Source organism: Leptodactylus fuscus, chromosome 4 (genome assembly GCF_031893055.1).
Source record: "Leptodactylus fuscus isolate aLepFus1 chromosome 4, aLepFus1.hap2, whole genome shotgun sequence".
NCBI lineage: Eukaryota > Metazoa > Chordata > Amphibia > Anura > Leptodactylidae > Leptodactylus > Leptodactylus fuscus.
The window spans coordinates 36064932-36075560 of record NC_134268.1 but is presented as its reverse complement, the minus strand read 5'-3'; the positions used below and the strand labels follow the sequence as shown (position 1 = coordinate 36075560).

Below are 10629 nucleotides of genomic sequence, written 5' to 3'. Positions count from 1 at the left end.
TCCGCAGCGCTGTACAAATTGTAGGGTACAAATACAGACAGAAGATATATTACAGAGAAAGTCACTTCACACAATGGGACTGAGGGCCCTGCTCACAAGAGCTTACAATCTATGAGGTAGAGGGGGTGACAGAAGAGGTAGCAGGGGTGGCATTGCTTATACACTTGGTCCTGAGGGAGTTACTGTAATACGGAGCCGTCCTTGTGCCAATGTGAACAGACAGACTCCTCCCACTCTCCGCCCCTCCCGAGTGATTGACGGGCACGTCACACGACCCGGATCCAAGTTCCGGCAGCGCGTCTCAATGTTTATACGACGTCACATCCGGCTTACACCACATACCCGGAAGTGTGGGTAGAACTTCATGCTGCTCAGGCTGGCAGTGGAAGTGCCGGGACCGGGTGGCAGCTGCGGGTGTCCGGTGTAAGTTTTTACCTCACACTTTACAGTTGTGACTCAGAGCGCGTAGCATAGATGAGGCGGGCTGATAATACGTGAAGGCGCTGCCAGGGTTACCGGCTACAGCTGAGACAAGCTGCTTCCCGCCAGCTGCTGAGGTACTACAAAGCCCAGCGCGTCCTGTCAGTCAGAAAACCTCTGGGCTGTAGAGCCGGGGAGCTGCACTACACGTACCAGCAGTGCCTGCTATGGAACTCACTGGACATACTGCTAGCATGCACACATCAATAAATTGTACTAATCATTATAGTCATTATAGTGGCCCAAAGCAACCAATCACAGCGCAGCTTATGTTTTATGTTCTGCGGTTATAAAATGAAAGCTGCCTAGTGATTGGTTACTATGTGTAACCTAAGATGCGTCTCTTCAAGACTGTTGTCCTAAATGTGCTCCCTCAGTTATTATTATATGGGCTATTATTACCCTTCTGTCAGGTATGAAATTGGCAGGAATGAAGGCGTTTGCCATCTGAATAAGGGCCTGTGCACACAAAGTTTATTTTCGCACTTGGCCATTCACTTTATTGGGTCAGGTGGCAGGCTACATGTGCCCAGTGAACTTGGTTCATTGCCCACATGTAGTGCAAGTGCTGCCCATAAAAATATCAGACAGCACACATGTCCATTATAGTGAATGAAGACATTCACACATTTGTTTTTTTTTTCCTGGAACGAGAGATACTCTGAATACAAATAAATCTATAAATCCTGGCATGCCGTATTTTGCTTTTCCTCTCTTTGTCCTGATCGTTATTATTATTGTTTATTTATATAGCACCATTAATTCCATGTAATACTAAGGGGGCGTTCACACTACCGTCGGTGTCCGACAGGTAGTGTCCGCTCCTAGTGTCCGCTGAAAATCTTGCACGGACATTAGGAGCGGACACTAGCTGTGTCCGTGACACCTGTCATTCACTTAAATGGGCATCGGGTGTGTTCTTTTGCACTGCGTGCCCGTCCTTCCCTGTCCGCAAGTGAAGATGTCCAACTTCTCAAGCGGACAGAAGAACCCTACATGTCGGGTTTTTCTGTCCACTTGAGAAGTCGGACATCTTCACTTGCGGATAGGGAAGGACGGGCACGGAGTGCAAAAGAACGCACCCGATCGCTATTTAAGTGAATGACAGGTGTCACGGACACAGCTAGTGTCCGCTCCTAATGTCCGTGCAAGATTTTGAGCGGACACTACCTGTCGGACACCGACGGTAGTGTGAACGCTCCCTAACAATGACCGACTGGCACAGTGGGGTAGAGGGCCCTGCCCGCGAGGGCTTACAATCTATGAGGGAAGGGGGGAGACAGTTCAGATGGCAGTGCAGTGATAGTGTTATTGGAGGTTGTAGGCCTTCCTGAATAGGGGAGTCTTCAGCGCCTTCTTGAATCCTGTGATTGTGGGGGTCAGTCTTATGTGTAAGGAGTTCCAGAGTATGGGGGAAGCATGAGAGAAATCTTGGAGGCGGTTGTGTGAGGAGCGGATGAGAGCAGAGCGGATTGGTCATATATGTCTGTGAACAACATATGTTTTGTTTTTCCGACCATTATATAATGCTGAAAAAAAAAAAATAAAAAAAAAAAATATATATATATAGTTCACTGATTGGACCCAATTCAACCATTTAGGTGAATGTAGCTGGTATAAAAAAAAATAAAAATGGCTGCTGCATAGATCCTAACCTAGATGTAGATTCTGAGCCCAATATAGGGATCACAATGTACATTTTTTATTCCTATCAGTATGTCTTTGTAGAATGGGAGCAAATCCACACAAACACGGGCAGAACATATAAACTCCTTGCAGAAGTTGTTTCTGGTGGGATTCAAACCCAGGACCCCAATGCTTCAAGGCTAGCCACTGAGCTACCGTGTTGCCCCCTTGTTTGTACATTTGACAGGACATACCTTCATATGAAATTGCAGGACCATGAATCCTGCAGCCCCTTCAGTACTCACATGATCACGGTCCCTAGCTGCTCACAGTGGCATTCCAGATTCCTATTCATTTCAATGGTGAAACTATAATATTGCTCATGAGTCATTACCTCTATAAATTGTGACCGCATCTTTTACTGAAGAGGTCACATCACTTACATGCCTGCTGTTTGGCAGGGATACTGAGAGTTGGACCCCACCATTTTAATATTGATGACCTATCTTGAGGCTATTAACTCTTATATAATGGGAGAAGGAGCTTTTTGGCATCTGATTGATAGTGAATCTATTGAACTTAATGGAGGTGTCTAATTTAGGAGTCCCATTTTTTGCAGCAGGTCTCAGTTCTGCCTACTAGAGGGGAGTCTTTACTGGGGAAGTAACCTCTATTAACCCCAGATTCCCCTGTATCATATGTTTTCTATCACTTCATTCTTTACATTGTCCTCTTTTCCCCTAAATGCAGGTAACCGGACATCCACTCCTGGAAGGGTTTAACAATGTTGGAGTCCTATGTGACTCCGATATTAATGAGCTATGTGAATCGATACATCAAGAATCTGAAGCCTTCGGACTTGCAGCTGTCCCTTTGGGGTGGAGATGTTGTCCTTAGTAAACTGGAATTGAAACTGGATGTTCTGGAACAGGTACATTTTCTATTTTGGTATTTTTGTCACGTGACTTTTGCACTGGAACACTCCTTACTGCTTTGATAACATATATGGTTGGACTTAAATTTCTGATACATATAACTGTTTATTAACATTAGTTTTAATGATGTACTAGATGATCTACCTGGTGTTGGAAATTATACAGATATTAGTAGTCGTTGGCGAGTTATATGTCTCCCACTGAAATGAATGGAAGAATTGGGAGTTGTTTTTTGAGTTTGTGTTAAAACGATATCTCTTTTGGAGACTGCACGTACTTTTCTTGTCACTATTTAAATATGGCAAATAGTGAGAAAATGTGCAAACTTTAGTGTGAAATCACATTATCATTTGAATTTTTTTGTGCACAGTTTACTCCAATAACATGCATAAACTTCCTTGTACATGTGACGCTAGGTTCACACCTGCGTTCGGGTCTCTGTTCTGTGGTTTCCGTCTTCTGCATGCAAGAAGACGGAAAGCACAGACCGGGTCATGCCGTGAGCGGCGGTGAGCGTTTTATGCTCTCCGCCGTGAAACCATTTTTTTAAAACCGGACACAGAGTACTGCATGTCCGACTCTGTGTCCGGATTAAAAAAAACGGTTTCGCGGCAGAGAGCATAAAACGCTCACCGCCGCTCACGACTGGACAGCTTTCAAAACCATTCAAATGAATGGGTGAGAGTCCTGCAGGTTTCAGTCTCCTGCCTCTGTTTTGTGCAGGAAAGAGAAACCTGCAGAACGGAGACCGGACGCAGATGTGAACAGCGCCTGCAATTGTGTTTGGTATTCCATTCTGGGGGGTCGCCATGTGGACTCCCCCGGACGGAATACCAATGCAAATGTGAACAAGGTCTTAGATATTTGAACAGACTGCAGCATTTGGACAAGCACTGCCGCCTCTTCACTGCTCACCATGGACTGTATATTATATAACCGCTATGTTTGGTTTTGCAGCTTAGCACCAGTCACTTGAAAGGGACTGAGCTTTACATGGGTATCAGCCAATCTGTGGGGTGTTCTGCATGTCGGACCCCACAATCAGATGTTGATGACCAATTCTAGGGTTATGTCTTAGTATTTAAATCTTAGGAAACCCATTTGAAGGATAAAAACAAAGCAAGTTATGTCGTGTTCAGAGGATAGATTGCAGAGTGCAACATCAATTTCAACAGCAGTGCACACAAGCGAGTTACATTTCCATTCACATGGGCAGGCAGGACATCATTATCGGCTTTGATGGGGGTCTGAGCAGTCGGGTCCCATCCCCCCCCAATCAGCAAGTTATGATCTATCTTGTGCACGTCATAACTTGCTATGGTGGTATTTCTTTGATTTGACAATTGCTGTCAGTGCTTTAACAATGGAAATCGTGGTGTGTTTTCTCATCCCATTAATGATTTGGGGGAGATTAACCCTTTGTACAATAAAAATAATAATATATTATACTATAATATGCATAATAAAATATAAACTTTAGCTGTTATGGAGAGTTTCATAAACTGTTGTTTTTTTTAACATTATTGTCTCAAAGAAAACAAAAAGTAGCTGTGGCCCCTGTGATTGCCTACCCTTGTTATATTATATGCAAGCAGTTTAGTTCAATAATCCATATCCTTGGCTGCAGCAATCCCATTTTTTCTGTAGACAATGTCTAGTCAGCTAAGTATACTCACTCGTAGGTTTGTTGCAAAAATTTCACACATGGGGTTGTTTCTGTACCCAGCACCTGTGAAGCTATGGAGTTGGAGTCTGGTCTCTGGTCAGTTTTGGTTGGTGTCAGAAAAAAGTTTCCAACCTCGGCTTCAAAATATCCTATTCAGGTTATAGCAACAGAGCCGCATTCCCATCCACTGTGTAGTGGTGACACTGGTGAACTGCAATTATTACTTTAATAGGAACAGGCTGCTCACGCTTCCCATCCACAGAAGCAACTTCTAGTGCCTGGAGGCTGCTAGAACATCTTATCTGTACATGGTCAGGGTTTCGGACCCCCACAGATCACATACTGATGACCGATTCACAAATGCCATTTTTCTCCCATTCCATAGGAAAATAAACTGTCTCTCCAGTGCCAATGTCCATCCTATGTCTGAGAATTACCGTATTTTTCGGACTATTAGACGCACCTAGGTTTTAGAGGAGGAAAATAGGGAAAAAAAATTTTGAAGCAAAAAATGGTGAAATATTTAATATATGGGAGTTGTAGTTTTGAAACAGCTGCAAGGCCACATTGACAGGTGACCCTGCAGCTGTACGGGGATGCATAGAGTGTTTTTTTTTGTGGGGCCAGCTGTACTTTTTAGTTATACCATTTTGGGGAATATCTATTGCTTAGATCACCTTGTATTGAAAAAAAACCCGGTGGTTTATGATAATATATATATATATATATATATATATATATATTTTCTAGGGACAGGAGGTGATTTAGAACTTTTATTTATATTTTTAAAGCTTTTTTTTTTTTTTTTACTATTTTATTCCCCCCCGGGGGCTTGAACCTGCGGGGGAGAAGGGGCCACCGATACTGACCCGGCATCCGCTGTACTAGAGAGGCGGATGCCGGGGAGGGATAGACGCTGGCACAGGTGCCGGGCCTGAGACATCGCTGCGCTCCACTGTCCTGCATGAAGCCAGCGGCATCACTCCTCCTGCTGCTGGCTTCATGCAGGGCAGAGGAGCGCAGCGATGTCTCAGGCCCCGGCGTCTATCCCTTTCCGGATTCCGCCTCTCTAGTACAGCGGGTGCCAGGCGCCACATTCGGACTATAAGACGCACCCTTCTTTTCCCCCCAAATTTGGGGGGAAAAAAGTGCGTCTTATAGTCCGAAAAATACGGTAAAACATGAGCAGGGTTTGACTGATATCACTAATCATATTTTCAATTTTTTTTTTCTTTTTTGGTTATGGGGGTGGGGGGGAGGAGTTTATATTGATAATTTATGGGAAAACCCCCGGAACACTATTTTGAAACTAGCTTAAGTAATCATGTAATGCACTGGTATATGACAGGAGCAGGACTTCCCCCAGTCCTGCTCCTGTCATATACCAGTGCATTACAGGACTACTTACACTAGGTTCAAACTAGCGTTCAGGTCTCCGTTGTTTGGGTTTGCATGGGAACCCGAAAAACGGAGAGCCGTGGACCAAATATACTTCAGTGGTCTTCCTTGCAGCACTTTTCTCTCTGCCAATTTTAATCCTACAGAGACTCCAATGCAAAAGTGAATCTAGCCTTAGTCCCATTCACTTGAGGTGACCTCTTTAATAAGTTGGTTGGTTAGGGTGCCTGGAGTCTGACACCCACTGAACTGGGGGTACAGTTTTATTCCTTACTAGCAGAAGCACCCGGCTTCGCTCGGGCGTATTTCATTTTTTGTTTGTGTAGTGGCCCCATAACAATTGCCCAGGTTTGCACTGGTGTATTTTGTATGTTGTTTGTGTGTGTCCATAAGCGTCATGTGATCATATGTATCTCAGTCTGGATAGCAGTGAAAAGCCTGTGATTGGTTGGTATGGAAACCTGGAGTAAGGATGTGTGTATGTGACCTTGTGTAACAGTGTCATCCATAGCGCCCTACCCCTTTAACCCCTTCCTAACATCCGCCATACTAGTATGGCAGATGCTGTGTGTTTAAACATGGCGGCTGCTTGGGAGCTGGGCGGCCGCCTTAGCTGCCGGGTGTCTGCTGTTTTATACAGTAGACACCCAGCACTAATGCCCGCGATTGGTGCCCACACCGATCATGGGCATTAACCCCTTTGGCACCTCGGTCAATGCTGACCGAGATGCCATTTTTCCGGGGATCACCAGCACCCGGAGCAAGTTCTATGTAGCCTGCAATAGAACTACCATATTTTTGCAATGCATTGCATTAGTGATCAGACTCCTTTGGTGTTCAAGACCCCTAATAAATGCAAAAAAAAAAAAAAAATTATTATTATTTTTTTTTTAAATTAAGTGTTAAAAATTCAAATCATCCCTGCCTCCCTTTCCCTAGAACACATATAAAAGTACTTAAATACTGTAAAACACATACATATTAAGTATTCCTGTATCCGAAAACACCCGGTCTACAAATCTATGAAAATATTTTTCCCATACGGTAAACACCGTGGGCGGGAAACGAGTCAAAAGTGTCAAACTGCTGTTTTTTCACTGTTTTGCCTCTGATAAAAATTTGAATAAAAAGCAATAACAATTCCCCAAAATGGTATAACTAAAAAGTGCATTTGGTCCCGCAAAAAAAAAAAAAAAGACACTATGCATTCCTGTACATGGAAGTGTAAAAAAGTGTCAGAATATCGCAACTTTTAGAAAAAAAATTTTTGGGCACAGTTTTGGAATTTTGTTAAGCAGTGAAAACGTAACTAAATACATATAAATTTGGTATCCTTGGAATCGCAACGAAACATAGAATACAGGTGACATGTCATTTTGGCTGTGCAGTGAACGCCGTGAAAAAGAAGCCTGTAAGAAAGTCGCACAATTGCACTTTTTCTTCAAATCCAACCTTTTGAATTTTTTTGCCGCTTCCCAGTACATTGTATTGAATAATTAATGGGAACATCATGAAGAACAATTTGTCCCACAAACAATAAAACCTCATATGGCTCTGAGTGCAGAAAAATAAAAAAGTTATGGGGTTTGGACAGAGGGGTGGCAAAAATGAAAATCAAAAAATGCCCGCAGCAGGAAAGGGGTTTAAACTGTGAAGAAAAATGGCTCGGTTGCTCTGTGTGATAGTGTGCATTGCCACATATCTAATCCTTCGGCATGTGGTACTATGTGCTGAGCCGTGTATCTAATCCTGCGGCATCTGGTACTGTTTGCAGAGTGTATCTAATCCTCTGGCATGTGGTACTGTGTGCTGAACTGCATATCTAATCCTCTGATGCGTGTATCTCAGTTTGGATATCAATGTTGGATTGTACATGTGCAGTAACTGTGTGTATTGCAGTTGGTATGTGAGTGAAAGACTTGCAGGTTTGTATTGGCAAATGGAGAATACTATATCTCCAGAACGGTACGTCCGAAACAGTTGAGGCATAGTCTTAAACCTTCCCGGACACCTGAAGTATCTGTGTGCAAAATTTGGTGAAGATCGGTCCAGTTTTTTTGGTCGCGCATAAAGAACAGAAAGAGAGCTGTTTTAACATAGTTTATGATATAGAACTGGTTCGACTCGATTGATGTGTCTTATGTTTGAGCAGTACTCACCATGTAAGGCTCTATTCAAACTTGTGTTATGTTCAGGGACTTAGCTATAAGGATTGCAGCAGGAGCCGTCACTACAGGGCCCTGGACCTTATGGGAGCCTCGGAGGTACCCGGCCATATAAAATATACCATTATTCTAAATAGTAGGCAGGGGCCCCACACTACAATTTTTGCAATGGAGCACAAGATCTTAAAATTTAGTTATGTCCTCTCAGTTGGGTTTGCATTTTGCCTTGTCAATATAACATCACATGATCTGGGAAAAATCAAAAACTCGACACTTTATATGTCAAAAAGGAAGTAGAGATATCTTATAACGCATCCATCAATCGGATCAAAACAGATCTTGACCTCTGCTTGTGCCCAATGTCAGTGCAAATGTAAGGAGATGATTTTTTTTTTTTTTTTTTTTTTAACTTCAGCACAAAGCCCAGGCTCATAATGACTGTACACAGATTGTCTAGAAAATAAGATTAGAAAATTCTGGAACAAGAACACAGAGCGGGCAGCGCCGAGCACAGTGTCAAGTATCAGATGTGTATTATTTTAGGAGGGAGGAGGGAAATTGGACTTTTCTAATGTTCTAGATAAGGTAGTAGACATAACATTTTTAATAAGGATTATGCTGTGAGGGTGCCAAAGTAAATCTCCACAGTGAAACGCATACAAATCTTATTTCTATTGTGGTCTAGCTCAACATTAAAATCCACAAGTTTTCTTGAAAGGAGGGAATATTTTTGTTATTGTACACTTGGTGCTCATCAGTCTTAATTAAATGGAGTAAATATTAGGGAAAGGGAAATGTGGAAAACACAGCCTCCAAATATAGTCCACGAGGAACGAATGTATGGATATCAAATGTGACAAATATATATGAGTTAAGAACACTTACTTTCATAAGAGGGGATTGCTGCACAGACCATCCAGGTAAGTTCCTCCGGCTAAGAGTGTGATAGCACATCAACGGTATACAATAAGAGGTTGGAGTCCTGCGAATCCTTTCTCGTTAAAATTCTTTTATTTTCACAAAAAATTAAAAAATACAGCTTCGATCATAGACACGAAGTGGTATAACAAAGATGGTATAACGCCAGGTAGTGTGACTGGTCTTTAGCTGACGTGTTTCGAGAGTAACTCTTATGTGAGGCACACAGGGGGTTAATGTGAGGGACATGATGGAGTTAACTGCTATTACTATGATCCCCATAGAGTTGCTAAGCTGCAATGCATATGACCAGACTTTTTATTTGCAATGGTGGATTTCCCCCCTCAGCTTATACTCGAGTCAATAAGTTTTACCACTTTTTTTGTGGTAGAACTAGGGGTCTCGGCTTATATTCGGGTCGGTTTATACTCAAGTATATACGGTATATATGATGGACACTATTAAATGTGGATACAGATTATTTAATTAAGCCCTTGAAATACATCAATGTTAAATAGGGCTCCAAAAACATCCAATGTGCCCACACAGGAGACGCAACAGGCTGTAGACTATAGTGTGAACATGGACTAATAAAATTTTAAACTATCCATTCTAAGAAGTATTGTGCCTGTCCAATCTCAGTTCGGGTGGGGTGACACCTTATATCTAAGAGACAACTAGAATCATAGATGTGGCTCTATTATTGTTCAAAGCCCAAAATGATATAAATTATATAGAATTCTAGGAGGGAGGGTAGAAGAAGGTTATTGGTTATTGTTACATACAAATAAATAATTCATCAGTTTGCAGTGTTCTTATCAGTTCACAGAGTTCAGTTCAGTGATTTCTGTAGGATGCCATGAACCCATGTGACAGATTCATCCCTTCTTGCAATGTCTGAAGCAGGGTCATAAACTTGTACTCATAAATCCGTCTCTCTTTCCTGGATTTAAAATTCCCTCTTAAAACCAAAATTTTCATGTGATTGGTGATATTATGATCTTCATTGCTGAAATGTTTTGACACAGGAAGGTCCATTCTAAGGCTAACAGTGATTGAGGAGGAACAAAGCCGGGCCTAGGTGATGAGGAGCCTCAGTTAGTTGTAAAATGATCTGTTTAACACCGTCCCAGAATGAGGACAATGCAGGGCAGAACCAGAAAATATGGAGCATATCCCTCTCTGTCTGCCCACATCTCCAACACAGCGGGGAGACCTGTGGGAAGAATGTGTGTAATTTCGTAGGGACCCTGTACCAACGAGACAGAATCTTGTAGTTGGTCTCCTGGTAGAGGGAACTGACAGAGGTTTCATGAGAAAGGCGAAAAATACGTCTCCTCTGGTCCTGGGACAGAGATAAGTCCTGTGCTCTTCTCTTTTTACCCTGGTCCGTCTGCCTGCATGTCCTCTACTTTGTTGTTACAGTGCAGGGTGTCACTTG

The 10629-nt window shown here is 42.7% G+C and overlaps 1 protein-coding gene across 1 annotated transcript in view; it reads left to right on the top strand.

The window, feature by feature from the left end:
- Positions 1-322: 322 nt before the first annotated feature.
- Positions 323-10629, top strand: part of VPS13B (vacuolar protein sorting 13 homolog B) — a 705368-nt gene continuing 695061 nt past the window's right edge. The window contains exons 1-2 of the mRNA XM_075270303.1: positions 323-423; positions 2857-3037. Coding sequence (XP_075126404.1) covers positions 2891-3037 — 147 coding nt within the window. The 5' untranslated portion in view covers positions 323-423; positions 2857-2890. The remainder of the gene's footprint in view (positions 424-2856; positions 3038-10629) is intronic.